This window comes from Podarcis bocagei (assembly GCF_964188305.1).
Source record: "Podarcis bocagei genome assembly, chromosome: 10".
NCBI classification, from domain to species: Eukaryota; Metazoa; Chordata; class Lepidosauria; order Squamata; family Lacertidae; genus Podarcis; species Podarcis bocagei.
The window spans coordinates 13,781,107-13,798,124 of record NC_138135.1 but is presented as its reverse complement, the minus strand read 5'-3'; the positions used below and the strand labels follow the sequence as shown (position 1 = coordinate 13,798,124).

The 17,018-nt window shown below is 42.9% G+C and overlaps 1 protein-coding gene across 30 annotated transcripts in view; it reads right to left on the bottom strand.

Moving 5' to 3' along the window:
• Positions 1–17,018, bottom strand: part of CELF2 (CUGBP Elav-like family member 2) — a 552,082-nt gene that overhangs the window by 51,464 nt on the left and 483,600 nt on the right. For 15 of the 30 annotated variants that reach the window (XM_081210125.1, XM_081210105.1, XM_081210107.1 and 12 more), the window contains 3 exons: positions 12,003–12,161; positions 8,122–8,205; positions 7,942–8,005 (listed from right to left, as the gene is read on the bottom strand). In XM_081210125.1, coding sequence (XP_081066251.1) covers positions 7,942–8,005; positions 8,122–8,205; positions 12,003–12,161 — 307 coding nt within the window. The remainder of the gene's footprint in view (positions 1–7,941; positions 8,006–8,121; positions 8,206–12,002; positions 12,162–17,018) is intronic. The other 15 variants (XM_081210115.1, XM_081210119.1, XM_081210117.1 and 12 more) reach the window with 1 other exon arrangement.

Genomic DNA, 17,018 nt, shown 5'->3' with positions numbered 1-17,018 from the left:
TAAGGGAGATTTCTTGGGGGCAAGTGGTTTTTCCACCTGGCCTGGTTTAGTTCTAGTTGTTTTTCTATTTTCCGCTCCTCACTGAATTATATTTTAATACAATAACCTAGTCTTATACACTGAAAAATACGGTAATTTCTAAGGCAATGCAATGATTTACCAGCCCTTGGAAGAGACTGCATTGTACTTTCGCGGGCCGCACTTGCTGCCTGTCTCGCATTCCTGAACCTGCACTTTTCACATTGCACCCCGGGTGTTTGGTTCCCCCTCCCCACCGCCTTTCCCTTACATCCCACAGCAGAGCCGGACAGAAAATAATGTGATCATTTTTCTTTGAAACTGTTGAACATTCCACAAACGCAGCGCTCTCTGAAGAAATGCAAATCACTCAAAACTCTAAAGCACAGCCTGATAGACAGAGTGGCGCAAACAGCCGCGCACACCCCTTCTGCCTTCTGGGAATAAGCTGCTGGAAACTAAAGAACTCTTAATCTTCATGATGCGAGAAAAACGTCGCGAATAAAAGTGGAATCTGACTCTGCGTTCGGTAATCTGTATCTACCAGTAAGCTAACAAAACTTGCCCAATATTGCGGACAGCAAGAATCCCAACTTTGATTTTGCAGCTTGGCAGATTAAAAATACAATTAAATTATGTTCATAACAGATGCACAATATGCCTGTTTGAAATGTAATATTTTTTTTAAAAAAAACCCCAACAACAACATATTTATAAGGAAGAGGGGCCATGAAAATTTAATTTAATGTTCACCTTAGGTAATTTCATGTCTTATTGTTCAGAGCAATTACCATAAATCTACATATCAATAAGCACGAACAGATGTCAGTTGTTACAGCCGCTTGCCAATCAGGCCTGTTAAAAACTGGCAGATGGATGGCTGCAAAACCCTCTCATAAGGCCCATTAGCACATTCACAGGAAAGCCATGTAGCACCACTGCAGAGTCACTCATGCAGGCTGGTTAAAATACAAGCACAATCGGAGATCTGAGATTTTTTTTTTTTAATCTCACAACTTGAGTTGTGATACCTGCAAGACAATCTGTGACCACCCACTCAAGAACCTAGGCATGTCCAAAGTCTGGCCCGATAGAAAGTTTCATCCGGCCCCACAGGCAAGTCCGTTTATGGTTGTTGCATCCACGTGCTGTTGTTGTTGTTGTTTAGTCGTTTAGTCGTGTCCGACTCTTCGTGACCCCATGGACCAGAACACGCCAGGCACTCCTGTCTTCCACTGCCTCCCGCAGTTTGGTCAGACTCATGCTGGTAGCTTCAAGAACACTGTCCAACCATCTCGTCCTCTGTTGTCCCCTTCTCCTTGTGCCCTCAATCCTTCCCAACATCAGGGTTTTTTCCAGGGAGTCTTCTCTTCTCATGAGGTGGCCAAAGTATTGGAGCCTCAGCTTCAGGATCTGTCCTTCCAGTGAGCACTCAGGGCTGATTTCCTTCAGAATGGAGAGGTTTGATCTTCTTGCAATCCATAGGACTCTCAAGAGTTTCCCCCAGCACCATAATTCAAAAGCATACATTCTTCGGCGATCAGCCTTCTTTATGGTCCAGCTCTCACTTCCATACATCACTACTGGGAAAGCTATAGCTTTAACTATCCACATGCTATGGATAGCCTACCCTCCCGCTGCGTGCTGGCATCCATTGTCCGGCTCTAGGACTCTGTTATAGCGGTGGACTGTTGCTGTTGTCCGGCTACTGCTCTGCTCGCGCAGGCGCCCATCTCTGTATCGATGATGCTGAGTGGCTCGCTTAGACGTCCTGTTCTTTATACGTCCCTCTGATTGGCTAGCAAAGGCACCCCACTCTTTATCCATCCCTCTGATCGTTCTGCGTTCTGCTCTCTCTTCCGAGCAACATTAGGTTCTTGTTGCCGTCCTCTGTTAATGTCCTGCTCCCATCCACCGTTCTGCTTGCTCCCTGTTCTGCCTGCTCAACCATTCCAATCCTAAAAAAGCTCAATAAAATGGTTGGCCCTCATGCATGTTCACTTCATCAAATCCGGCCCTCTTTGAAAAAAGTTTGGACACCCCTGACCTAGCCCCCAAAGCAGAGAGTGGCCACTGGCTGGTAGTTAAGATTTTCCAAATCCAGGGGGAACCTCTTGAGGAGTAGTTTTATTTTTTTAAAAAATAATATTTATTATTTTTCCAAAAACACTAAAAAAAAGGAAAAAAGAAAAAGAAAAACAATACAATACAACACATCAAATTAACAAAACAAGACAAAGACAATAAAATAACTCAAACAATTTCATTATCCCATCTTTCATTCACTTATTTCCACGACCTCCTCGCACCTCCCTTTTTGTATTCCACTTCTGTTAATTATTTCAGCAATTCCTTTCCATCTTCCTCTGTTTTCTGTCCTATAATTATCTCAACTCATTCTAACCTTATTTTTTCCTTTAATACTCTATTAACCTATCTGTACTTAATTCCTTATAATATTTCTACTAAAGCCATATAACTTCATTTCAACGTTTTTCTAACATTCATTAATTTTACAATATTTCCGTAGATAGTCTTTAAACTTTTTCCAATTTTCTTCCACTGACTCCTCTCCCTGGTCTCGGATTCTGCCAGTCATTTCCGCCAGTTCCATGTAGTCCATCAACTTCATCTGCTATTCTTCCCGGGTGGGCAAATCTTGTGTCTTCCAATACTTCGCGATGAGTATTCTTGCTGTTGTTGTTGCGTACATAAAAAAAGTTCTATCCTTCTTTGGCACCAATTGGCCGACCATGCCCAGGAGAAAGGCCTCTGGTTTCTTCAGGAAGGTATATTTAAATACCTTTTTCATTTCGTTATAAATCATCTCCCAGAATGTCTTAATCCTTGGGCATGTCCACCAAAGGTGAAAGAATGTGCCTTCAGTCTCATTACATTTCCAACATTTATTTTCGGGCAAATGGTAAATTTTTGCAAGCTTGACTGGTGTCATGTACCACCTATAAATCATTTTCATTAAGTTTTCTCTTAGGGCATTACATGCCGTAAATTTCATACCTGTGGTCCATAACTGTTCCCAGTCAGCCATCGTTATATTATGTCCAACGTCTTGTGCCCATTTAATCATAGCTGATTTCACCGTTTCATCCTGAGTGTTCCATTTCAACAGCAGGTTGTACATTTTTGACAAATTCTTAATTTTGGAATCTAGCAATTCTGTTTCCAATTTTGATTTTTCCACCTGGAAACCAACTTTTTTGTCCAAATTATATGCCTCCATTATTTGGTAATAATGGAGCCAATCTCACACTTTATTTTTCAATTTTTCAAAGCTCTGCAATTTCAGTCTGTCTTCCTCTTGTTCCAGAATTTCCCAATATTTCAGCCATTTGGCCTCCATATTGAGTTTTTTCTGTGCCTTCGCTTCCATTGGTGACAACCATCTTGGGGTTTTCTTTTCTAACAAATCTTTATATCTCATCCATACATTAAACAATGCTTTTCTGACAATATGATTTTTAAACGCTTTATGTGCTTTTACCTTATCGTACCACAAATATGCATGCCAACCAAATACATTATTAAAACCTTCATTATTAAAACCTAAAAGTCCAACACATCAAGTAGCAGCCATTCTCTCAGCCAACAAAAAGCAGCTGATTCATAATAGAGTTTTAGGTCTGGCAGGGCAAATCCACCTCTTTCTTTCTTGAGGAGTAGTTTTAGCCTCCCTCAAGCAGGCAGGGCAATCTGCAACCACCCACTCAAGAACCTAGCCCAGGCATGTCCAAAGTCCAAATTTTGAATTATGGTGCTGGAGGAGACTCTTGAGAGTCCCATGGATTGCAAGAAGATCAAACCTATCCATTCTGAAGGAAATCAGCCCTGAGTGCTCACTGGAAGGACAGATCCTGAAGCTGAGGCTCCAATACTTTGGCCACCTCATGAGAAGAGAAGACTCCTTGGAAAAGACCCTGATGTTGGGAAAGATGGAGGGCACAAGGAGAAGGTGACAACAGAGGATGATATACTTGGACAGTGTTCTCGAAGCTACCAGCATGAGTTTGACCAAACTGCAGGAGGCAGTGGAAGACAGGAGTGCCTGGCGTGCTCTGGTCCACGGGATCACGAAGAGTCGGACACGACTAAATGACTAAACAACAACAACAAACAGGCAGGGACCACCACTTCTTGCAGGAAGGCATTAATCGCCTCGCTGCTAATGTTTAGCATCTAATAGGGGCAAGGGTCCTGAGCACAAGTGGTCGCCCTGAGCGATCCAAGCACCTTGTCCACATCCTTGAACCTTACAAACTGAAACTCATTCAACACAACAGGACTGAACAGGGCTCTGGACACCCCTTGAACATCCAGATTCTGCTGTAACAGAAGAGTCAGGATCCCGGGGGATGCAAGCGATTTCCTCCTCAAAATGCTTTGCAAATGGGTCACAGTGAGCTGCTGTCAGTTCTGCAACCTCTTTTGGGCCAGACTCCATTCAGGGAGACTTCTTGCCCTGTTTTAAGCCACAAATCACTATTTCCCAAGTGATGATGCTTATCAGGCACAATTGACCAGCCACTGGCTGTGGTAGCATTTAGTCTAACCACAGACCATTTTTCAGGTCGCTTTCACAATATCTTAATTCTATCCTACTTTGATTTAAAGGGAGGGAAAGGAAACAATATTGCATCAATCCCCCCCCAAAAAAACCCCCACACACACCTGTTACTTTTGTAGTCTTCCAGAGAATAATGTAGGCATTCACACAAACTGGGCAAAACAGCCAAAACAATAAGCACAATATTACATACTTTGGCAGGACAATCCTTTCGTTTCCTTAGAAAACTTTTCTTAACAACACCAGCCAAAGACACAGAGCCTCTGGGGACACACAGGTGTCTAGGAGTTTGTTTTCAGTACCAGAACTGAGCTCACACAAAAATCCACAACCTGGTTACCCCAAAATGTTCATCATTTCAGCCTAATTTAAGTGGAAAAATTCATTTTGTTGTTGCTATTGCTGAAGAACGGGGAACCAGAAAGCAATGCCAATCTACTACTAAACACCACCCAGAGATCTAATCTACGTTGTGCACATCATTTCCTAAAATGATTTGCAGTAGTGGCACCAACGCTTCCTTTTATTTGTCACTTTAAGGAAGGCAAAGAGGGAGGGAGGCGGCAGTGGAAGAAATGACCAGCAGAACTGGAAGATAATAATCTGGCAAAATGAAACCGAAAAGGGGCTCCATATTGCAAGTTGGTGTTGAGGATGTTTGGAAAAGTTGAAGTCTATGTCAAGAGACCACTGGTAGCAAACTGGCAGAGACGGCAGTAAAATGTGGGGATCGGAAGAACCAGTCTCAAGCTGTTCCAACAATGGGCCATAATTCCGACGACGCAGTATGGCTGTACTTGTATTAGACAGGAAAATCTCCAGCACCGTTTCTCTCTTCCGTCGCTCCATTCTTCATTCATTCTACAGGGCTAACCAAAGCCAAACATTACCGGCAGCCTTTAAAGCTCAAAGCCAGTTCCAAAAAACGCCAACTGTGAAAATGTTGTTTATCGTATTAAGATATATTTTTGATGACGGGGAAAGAAAAAAAACCTGTGCTAGATTATGAGTGTAACATAATAGAAGCCGCAAGTGCTTGCCAACGGATCTGAGCCAGAGAAAATAACTCAGAGATATTGTCATCTGTGGGCCAATTTATATTGTCAGACAGCGGATTCTGCATTAGTCTCTGGTGCCAGTGCAATAATGGCATATTGTAAGGATGAAGCGCACAGTGCCAATGGGGAGTAGCTCATCTCTTTTTCATAGGCGTACTTCAAGATCCATTCAAAAGCAAAGCATTAATAAAAGAAGAAAAAGAAGGAGGAGGAGGAGGAGGAGGAGGAGAAGAAAAGGGAGGAACCGCGGATAGCTTAAGCCCTTTCCTGCGTTGCGAGGCTGAAGGGAAGCACCACTAATTTGCTGATTTAGTCAGAGCATAATTAAAAATAAACTACCACGCCAATTTGATGACAATGGGGCTAAGGGAGGGGTTTGTGCTTTTGTGAGAAATGTTAAACAAACCGTGCAGAGGGGCAGCAAATAGGCTTTCAACACTTTTGCATGGCAGGTGCAATGCACATCTGTGCTCATAACACAATCCTCTCACACCACGTTAAGTTAGCATGGTGGGTCACCCAGCTGGAACGACCTTTTATTAATCACTATACATTGGTTACTACCAGCACACAGTTCATTACTGAGCAGCCGTCCACCTAAATGCCTTTCAAGTTATCCTTTGTCTTCCTTGCTTTCCAGTTACTTTCTTTTGCTTCTTCCCTTCTTCCCCTCCCCGGTCCTGGACCAAACGATTATGTGCTTTAAAATAAAAAACAAAACTATACCCTTCTTTGTAATGTTGCAGGATACTTCTTTCTGAAATCCAAAAGGTCTTTAGTTAGTTTCCAGTGGCTGTAAATGGGCACCAGGGCACATGTTATCAAAAGGTAGGTTCTGTAATTTCAGATGCCCTTAAGAATGTCACGACGTTCTTATACCTGTTTCTTATTATTGAAGTTGCCCGAGACTATCATGAACTTGTTTGCACAGAACTCGCAAACACTTCTCACCGGAGATTAGAAAGGAATTCTCTCTGTTGGAATATGCATCAAGAGCTACAAAACAGGAGCAAGGAGGAGCAGGTCTCCTGACCACTAACAAACTGTTAGCATGGGTGAGCGGCCAAGAAAAGGAGAACAGGGGCTATTTTGCACACTTCCTTCTTTTAGACATACTCATAAATGCACACTTTAAAGATACTTAAAAGCTTATACCAACACTTCCTGCTCTCCAAATCCAGTGATTCCCTATATGCTATCGATGTCTCTCCCCGGCTTGGATTTTCAGAGCATAGGGAAACTGTGGGACAAGCAATGGCTAGAGGACAATGCTACATGGATGAAGTGGAATGTGAGAGCCCGACCGCAGCAAAGCTCTTTTTAACATTGCTTGCTAAGAGACAACTCTGGAAACAAAAGGCAACTGACTGCAGAACAGAAACCGGAGGAGACATTTCAAACTGATTCAGCACAAGACGATAGGCATCTCTTGCACACCCTGAAGCATCAAGCCATATGCTTAAATTTAAGGTGCTTCCAGACAGAGGCTTAATATTGGAAATGGGTCACAGAGAAGTAACTGACAATAGGTGTTGGTTTTTGTTTTAACTTCGCAGGTTTGACTGTGGAAAGCAGGGGTGCCCAAAGTTTTGTCAAAGAGGGCCAGATTTGATGAAGGGAACATGCGTGAGGGCTGCCCAAAGCTGTTTTGGTTTTTTTTTAACAATTTAACCCCAAAGGATTTGACCCCAGGACATACAGTGGTACCTCTGGTTGTGAATGGGATCCGTTCCAGAGGCCCGTTCACAACATGAAAGTAACGCAACCCGCAGTGGCGCATCTGTGCGTGTGCAGGTTGTGATTCACCGCTTCTGCACATGACGTTATTTTGCACTTCTGCGCATGCACGAGAAGCAAAAACCCAGAAGTAACCCTTTCCAGTACTTCTGGGTTGCCGCGGGACTTAACCTGAAAGAACGTAACATGAAGCGGACGTAACATGAGGTATGACTGTATAGTGCCATGTGGGCCAGATTAAATCAACTGGCAGGCCAGATTAGGCCCCCGAAACGGATTTTGGACATGCCTGGTGGAAAGAGTAAATTTGGGTAAAATGTTGGTGGTGGGGGTAGCATTTTGATGCTACTGGTATCCTCAAACACTGCAAAAACTTTTGCATGCGTGAGCAGTACCCATGCAACAACAAACACCCACGTGGAAGCTCTCTTAAGTGGCTGGATATTCTTAAGACCCCGTGGGGACAGAGCTCAAACGCCAAAGGAGCAACACGAAAGGAGGAGGGGGAAAAAGAAGAAATGGATTAACAAGAAAGCCTCAACTCACCAGCCATTTGTTGAATGCCGCTGAAGGCACCCAAGTTACTGGAGGAGGTTGCTTGCTGCAGAAGCTGCAAATTAACAACAACAACAACAACATTAATGAGGTTAATAACGCAACAAGTTAAAGATTAAAACAAAATTATCTGAATCAAATTAAATTTGGGATACTTATAGTTTCCTTTACATTTATACAGTCTCTTGCTTCTGCCTGGTGTTGAAATGAAGGTCCCCAGAGTCGATGCTGTAAATCCATATTAATGTCTAATCTCTATTAAGAAACACACAGACACTGGGGAAACTCAATAACATTGCTGCTTTAAAACAATTAATCAATTTACTCTTTTTAACAGCCAGGTGTTAAATCTATTTCAGCCCGACGTAGCGTGACTAATCATTGCCCTCTGCAGTCTAGCAGTTACCATAACTCATCTCCGTCAATCACAGTCTATTTTTCCACCTCCCCACTTAAAACAGAGGCTTATCGCTTGGGCATCTTTTGTGGTGTATGTTCAGGTAAGAGTGCACAACTTTGCTTCATCCAGCATGCCTGAGGGGAAATGCTAAGTCAAAGGGCCTGAGGACCCCGTGCTGAATAGTATTTTGGGCACCCCTTAAAATAAGGAGCCCCTCTTTCTCCCAGAACTACATTTCCTCAGGCAAACCAAAGAAGCCACGCAGAGCGCTATGCGCACAGATGCATGCTTACTACCTGATGACTGCGACATCAGGTGATGACCTGCATGTGTGAACGGCCCACTAGAGACATGACACCACAAACAGAACATTTATGGCGATGCAAATGCATTGTTTTTTCAATGGATACAATTCACATATACAAGTCGTTCAGTGTACAGACATCAAGTGTACAGATATTCAGGCATGTGCAGACCAGGCTCTAGCGACAGATATGCACAGATCCAGACATTCTTACCCTGCGATTCCCCACTGCATATTATGGTCTGCTTGGCTGTGTTTATTTATTGTTAAATTTTTATCCCGATCTTCCCGCCCAGGGTATTCTACTCATCATGTTCAGCACAACCTGCCCCAAAAGGGATATAGGTACTGCTCGTGTTATGCAAAAAAAGTCATATGGTGTGGTGAGGCAACATCTTTCACAGGGCCATTGAATCATAGAATTGTAGAACTGGAAGGGACACCATGGGTCATCTAGTCTAACCCCTCCGCAATGCATTCCACAGTTTGGAATGTTAAGCTGTATACAAGCTCCATTCATGCCTTCTTCACGCACACAACATTTCCCTGTTGACTGTGGAGCTGGGACAAGCTTTAAGCCCCCTACATTGCACCTGCGTTTAGAATTAATTGCACCTTGCACATGGATGTTTGCAGAGAAATCCCTACGATTAAGCCAGCACCTACGTGGGTGTAGAGGCTCTGCGTGACTGAGACGACTGCACAGTCACGGAGCGCGGGTTCGTGTGAGCAGATGCACGGGTAGAGGGCTTCCTCTGCAGAAAATCAAGTGCAGCATGCAATCATTGCAGAAAGTAGCTGTGATATTATGGGGGCTGGAAGCGCAACCTTGCTCCGCTGTCACCATGGAAATGCAGCACATCTGAGTAATGTGTGAATTGGGCTGCTGCCTCTCAAGGTAAGCAAAATTCTTCATCAGGAAGCCGCCTCCTCAGACAATGAAAAGACGATCCCCTACAAAGATATCGCCGACCCATTTTTGCACCGTTTTCTACTGGAGCGGCAACTGTCTGTATCAACACAGTAAAGGAGCATCTGCTATGATCTGAACCTGGGGGAAAGGATGATTTTAAAGGCATTCAGCACAAGACCAAACCATTCTGAGAGGGGCTGCAGGCTTAACTTCACACACAGCTATGTGTATTCCCTGCTTGCATTTCCTTTAAAAAAACCAAAACAAATTCAAGTTTCCAGTCCTTCCTACTGTGAGAATAGGTTTAACATGGTTTGGATCCATCCACTCAGTTAGTTGAACTCGGCTCCTATCGAAACCTGTGGGAACAACTTATTCCACCGATTTCACTTTGAACTAAGGCCAACTAACATAGCCTGGATCCAACGCAATATTTGGATAATGCAAACCTGAGAAGCTAGGGGGATGGAGGAAGGGTGGCTGAGTGGTTAGGAGTGGGAGGTCCAATACAGGCTTTTTGTGCCCCCCAACATTTCTGTCATGGGACAGACCCCTGGTCCATTCACCCAAGTATTACCTAGTGAGTGATGCTGGTTCTCTACTCTAGAGTCTTAGGCATGGGTAGGCAAACTAAGGCCCGGGGGCCAGATCCGGCCCAATTGCCTTCTAAATCCGGCCCACGGATGGTCCGGGAATCAGCGTGTTTTTACATGAGTAGAATATATGCTTTTATTTAAAATGCATCTCTGGGTTATTTGTGGCGCATAGGAATCCATTCATTTTTTTCCCTTTTCAAAATATAGTCCGGCCCCCCACAAGGTCTGAGGGACCGGCCCCCTGCTGAAAAAGGTTGCTGATCCCTGGTCTTAAGCAAAGGTATTTTCCAGTCCTGCTACATGTGATCCAATTAAACCCAGATGCCAGGGATAAAGCCTTCCACGTTTGAGATTTTGCTACTTTGGAGAACCCCTTTGCAGCTCATATTAGGCACAGACCCATTCAAGTGCATGCAACAGAAACGTGGGCAGGAATTCTGTGTGCAAGACATAAAGAAATATCCCTGCTCAGACTGGACAGGCAAAGGAAGAGTGGTAGCTTTCCTTAGATCTTCTGCAGTTTTGGCAAAAAGTTCCAAAATGTGAACATTTTGCCTTTTTGCACATTAATTTTTTTTAAACTCTGATTTTAAAGTTTGTGATGCAAACCACGTGTGTAAGTGCAAGACATTTAGGATGGCTAAATCCCCACAGCTAAAATAAGGAGCCTGCAGCTCACTGAGGGGCAGATTTCCTCCCTCAAATGCATCACAGTGAACACTCTTATCCAATTGCATCCATCATTTCATATCTCTGCATTACAGAAAGTGAGCAATCTCCCTCCAATCATTTTTCAAATAAATTTGTCTTTTTCATTTTCCTTACAAAGTGCAAATAAAGTTTTGATCATCAACTTGCTCACCTTCTGCCATGCAAAGGAGACATTGTGGAGTGAAACAAACATAATTTACAGTGACATCTGATACATGTCTACTCAAAAGTAAGCTTCATTGAGTTTAGTGAGACTTGTTTCTCAGTAAATATACAGAGAAATTGCAATGTTAGGCCGCAAGGTCTTAGGCATGAACCCCACAGAACTCAACAGGACTTACTTCTGAGTAGACATTACGTAGGATTGTGCTGTTAGCTTGAAGAGCATTTTTGCAAATAGCCATTTTCAGAGGGAACATTTCAAAATGAAGGGTAACATGGGAATGTATGTATGAAATGTACAGGATTTCAAATAGAAGGGGTCTGGATTCCAAAAACTAGCCAGAATTGCACATATAATTAAGAATGTCAGGGATCTTTCAATTTCTCTGAAAGGTTCATATTCAACTTTCAGGAATATAGTCTTTGGTTGCTGTGTGTGTGTGTGTGTGTGTGTGTGAGAGAGAGAGAGAGAGAGAGAGAGAGAGAGAGACAGGACTGAAGGAGAGACATATGCAGAACTGAGTGTTTCAGACAAAACAACACAAAGCAAAACAAAACGAACTAACAAACCAACAAACCACAGCAGCACAAACCACAGTGAACCACACCATATTTGCCACTGAAATAGTACCAGTATCAAATAGATCAGCTCTCTGACACTCACACTCATATCTGCACACCTGAACATACCGCACCTTGAAAAACTGACCATTCACTCAGAATTTCACTTAAGCATCAGCATTTGAAATTCAGATTGTGAAATGTAACCATGTAAATTTGAGAAAATGCATGTGGATCATTTCCCCAAATTTCTCTTCAGCCCTTGCTGCCGTCCCTAACACAGTGCTGTCAATTTACACGACAGCTTAATGAAATAGATATTCCCTGCTATGCTTAAAACATATTCTGCTAAGTATCGCAAGTTTGCTTTGAAAGTGCTCGTAATCAAATTTAATGATTACTTACAGCCAGGTACTGTGGCGTAAGTCCTCCAAGACCTGTAAGATTCCCCCAGGTGGCAGTGTTGAGCTGTTGCATTTGTTGCGCCAGCTGCTGTTGTAAACGTCTCTGCTCCTTGTCCTTTTGGGTATCAGCAAACTTCACGACTATTGGTGAAGAACAGCCCTGCGATTGGACAGATTGGTGGGAAAAAATTCATTCTAGCATACATTTACATGAGTCTTTTTCTTTTTCTTTTTCTGTTTCCCCGCCCCCAGAACCATGTTGAGATGACCTGTATTAATTTAATTGATTAAATGACTCATGTAAAGGTGTGCAAAAGTTTGGATTTCTATGCAACTCAACAGCGAAAGAGGGAATGATTCGGAGTGCTTGATACGCCCTGCATTCAATAGGACACTCTTTAATATCTTTTTAGAGATAGCATTAATATATTGTTTAAAGTGAGCATTAGTTGAATTAAAATAGTTTAATTAAATGAAACTCTGTTTTGAGGAAAAGCTAGTTCTGTTATGTATCGTTGGTTCTGAAGAAGGGAGGGAGGGAGGGAAAGAAGGAAGAATGAGAAAGTTGTAGATTTCTTGTTATACTTGAACTTGTTTGGGAGGGGAAATCTGGTTAATGCGAACTATAGCTAGAGGAAACTATGGTTCGTGATCCTGGCTTGCTCACTTACTTTAAGAGGTGGGGATCCTGCAGCCCTTGAGATATAAAAAATAATAAAATTTCTTCCAGTAGCACCTTAGAGACCAACTAAGTTTGTTATTGGTATGAGCTTTCGTGTGCATGTAGAAACCAGTAGGAGAACACTTCAATCTCTCAGGACATTCTATACAAGATCTCAAAGTACAGTGGTACCTTGGGTTACAGATGCTTCAGGTTACAGATGCTTCAGGTTACAGACTCCGCTAACCCAGAAATAGTACCTTGGGTTAAGAACTTTGCTTCAGGATGAGAACAGAAATCGTGCTCCGGTGGCAGCGGGAGGCCCCATTAGCTAAAGTGGTACCTCAGGTTAAGAACAGTTTCAGGTTCAGAATGGACCTCCAGAACGAATTAAGTTCTTAACCCGAGGTACCACTGTAGCTGTCTTATTACAAAAGAATTTCAGAAATAGACTGGAAAGAGAAGTTGCTGAATTGCAACTTATTACCAAACTTAAAACCATGGAGAGACCTGGTCTGAATAGAGACATTGGATTCTTATCTCATTATACATGATAAAACCATCATGTATAATGTTTTTAGCCATCTCACCCCTTGCTTGGACTGGGTGTTCATCAGTATGCGGATGATACCCAGCTCTACCTCTCTTTCAAATCAGAACCAGTGAAGGCGGTGAAGGTCCTGTGTGAGTGCCTGGAGGCGGTTGGAGGATGGATGGTGGCTAATGGATTGAAGTTGAATCCTGACAAGACAGAAGTACTGTTTTTGGGGGACAGGGGACGGGCTGGTGTGGGGGATTCCCTGGTCCTGAATGGGGTAACTGTGTCCCTGAAGGACCAGGTGCGCAGCCTGGGAGTCATTTTGGACTCGCAACTGTCCATGGAGGCGCAGATCAATTCTGTATCCAGGGCAGCTGTCTACCAACTCCACCTGGTACGCAGGCTGAGACCCTACCTGCCCGCGGACTGTCTCGCCAGAGTGGTACATGCTCTAGTTATCTCCCGCTTGGACTACTGCAATGTACTGCAACTATAACTAATCCAGAATGCGGCAGCTAGACTGGTGACTGGGGGCGGCCACCGAGACCACATAACACCAGTCTTGAAAGACCTACATTGGCTCCCAGTACATTTCCGAGCACAATTCAAAGTGCTGGTATTGACCTTTAAAACCCTAAACGGCCTTGGCCCAGTATACCTGAAGGAGCGTCTCCATCCCCATCGTTCAGCCCGGACGCTGAGTTCCAGCGCCGAGGGCCTTCTGGCGGTTCCCTCATTGCGAGAAGCAAAGCTACAGGGAACCAGGCAGAGGGCCTTCTCGGTAATGGTGCCCGCCCTGTGGAACGCCCTCCCATCAGATGTCAAAGCGATAAATAACTACCTGACATTCAGAAGACATCTTAAGGCAGCCCTGTTCAGGGAAGTTTTTAATCTGTGATATTTTACTGTATTTTTGGTTTCTATGGAAGCCGCCCAGAGTGGCTGGGGAAACCCAGCCAGATGGGCGGGGTACAAATAATAAATTATTATTATTATTATTATTATTATTGCTTTTTCCTGTAGGACCAATTGCAGTCATTAACAGTCAACAGGTTTACCACACCTATCAGCCAATCACCCATACCCACCACCCTTCTGAGTAATACCCCTCCCCAACCTCTCACTATATATCAGGGTCTGGTGACTTCTGTTTCAGTGTATCTGAAGAAGTGTGCATGCACACGAAAGCTCATACCAATAACAAACTTAGTTGGTCTCTAAGGTGCTACTGGAAGGAATTTGGTTTTTGTTTCGACTACGGCAGACCAACACGGCTACCTACCTGTAACTAGAACCCTTGAGATATTGTTAGACTCCAACTCCAGCTAGTCCCTGCCACCATATCCAGTGGTCAGGAATGCTGACTGTTGTAGTCTAGCAAAATCGGGAGGTGGGGGAATAAACTCCACTCTGTGGTTTAGACTAACTGGAGAACCCAAGTTCAGATCTATTAGGGAACTCTGGTTGGTTTAAAACCAGAAGTAGATGCCTCCTGCACCCCACAGGAGTATAAAAGAGGGGAGAGTGTGCAAGTACAAGGCACAAGCAGGTTTGTTCATGTAACGCCAAACCACGGTTTAGTGTTACGTTCAAAGTACCCCAAAGGTTATAACAGGCTGAAATCCTCCATCCTTTTCCTTGGGCACTGTGCGGTCTCTTTTGAAAGTCTAAGGTTGCAGTCTTAAGCAGTCGTAATGTCAAGTAAACTTTTTAAGGATTAAGCAACAGACCATGCAAGAGAAGTTCTGTTCTTTTTTTCCTTTCACCACCAAAATTAATAAACAAAGCGTGCTTTTCACTGAAGAGCTCCATAGTAGAACGATGATCAATTTTACAATAAAAAATTATGAGATGAAACTGTGGCGATAATTTGCCTTGTGCAGAAGCAACTCAGCGATATGCTGGCGTTCTAATTATTATGTGTAGGAATCGATGGTTTGGGGTGGGTGGGTGCAATCACAACTGTGCAGAAACATCTATTTTAATGGCAATGGATTGCACCCTGGAACAATAGCAGTATGTCTCACAGGATCACATCTGCTTAAATGACTGTAGGAAAATGTAGTTTTTTCTGTTTTGGAGGTGGGGTAGGGGACAAGTAAAAATTAGGTGCACAGAGGTGATCAAACAATGGTCTGTAAAGATTACAGAGACATCATCAAGGCATCATCATTGCTTCCTCCAAGCAGTTTAAAGTTTAATGAAAAAAATATTTTCTTGCATTCACTATATAAATTGAAGCTGTTTCCCCTCTTCCCCCAGTTTAAATGAAAGAATAGGCAACATGGCAAATTTGGATTCTGTTTCATGTCAGATTTTGTAGGAGATACAAGCAGCTTACTGCGTACTCCCAGTACACAGATGAATGAATAGGACTCTTAAAATCTCTTTCAAACGAAGCAGAAATAAATTTCAAGGACAGGAATATGAGATAGCAGTTCAAGTCTACAGTCTTTCAGCTCTGAGCTCCACATGACAGCCAATATTGTATTTATGAATGCTAACTGGCAGTAAATTGTATAAAACAATATTGCAGCATTTTGTGAATCTATAATCCGACCCCGCTCCCCCCCAGTCCGCTTCATATTTCATCAGGGCAGAATTTCAAGAGCACAAACATCACAAAGATTGAAATCATACACAGCACAGTGGCTTCGTATCGGAAAATAATTGTTATTGCCCTAACTAATTTGTTCCATGATAAAAAAATAAAATAAAATTAGTTGCCTTCGACTAATGAAATAATTGAGCATAACTTCACATATATATCTGTCTGTCACACATATATATGCATAGGGGATTAAATAGCAATCTAAGAAGCCATTAACTTTTGGGGAAACTTGTTCCTATGAACATTTTCATTCTCATCATTTTGTATTTCGTGTTTGCACTGAAAAATACGTTGTGGAGTGTACTGAAGAAGTGAAAATAATGAAATCAGGGACAGAAAATAACGTCACTATTTCAGTTGAAACCTGATTGCATAATATATAATCTTCCATTTGAAAAGAATTCTCTTTGCATTAAACATGAAATCAAAGTGCCAGCGGCATTATACTTTCTGGTTGAGTGTCCAGATTTAATATTAGCTATTGAAAGTCAACTCTTTTACCATAATAGTGTTGACATTAATAACCAAGGAAGGGATAACATAATAGTATATTGACCTAAACCAATATATTCTCTCCTCCCGCCATCCTATTCACTATCTTAAGATGAGCAGGTATTTCCCCATTTTATAATTTTACAGTTTTCAACTGTCTCCATCCCATTAATTCTTTCTCTCTGTCAAATCCAGCCTTTGTGCTTTTCCTTTCAGCAGTACACGGAAAACCATTTCTGAGCTTTCTTTCAGAAGACATTGGTATACTCTCAGGAGTTCCGCCCATTTCTGAAGATAGAAAGCAAAAGGAGAATTGACAACACGCTGGAACATTACTTTTAAAATCTATCATCAGACATAGATGAAATTCATAAGAACACACCAGGTCTTTCAAAGGCCACGTTAAAAATGGCACCCAATCCCATTCACATTATGTTTTGGCCAAATCATAGCTGTCAAGTGTCCCTTATTTGAAGGGACAGTCCCTTATTCCAGCGCCATGTCCCGCTGCTGTCCCTTATTGATGGATGTCCATTAAATGTCCCTTAAATGATGTCCCTTAAATTTCAAAGGAAGCAGCTCCTCTCCCTCCCTCCCTGCCGGCCAGGGAGGAGGGAGGCTCCAACTGTGTTGCTTGGCTGTGTTGCTCACCCGATAAGAAGTCTAAGAATGACTGGGGGGTGGAGCTTGAATGCCTTGTGTGTGGCTAGTTAAT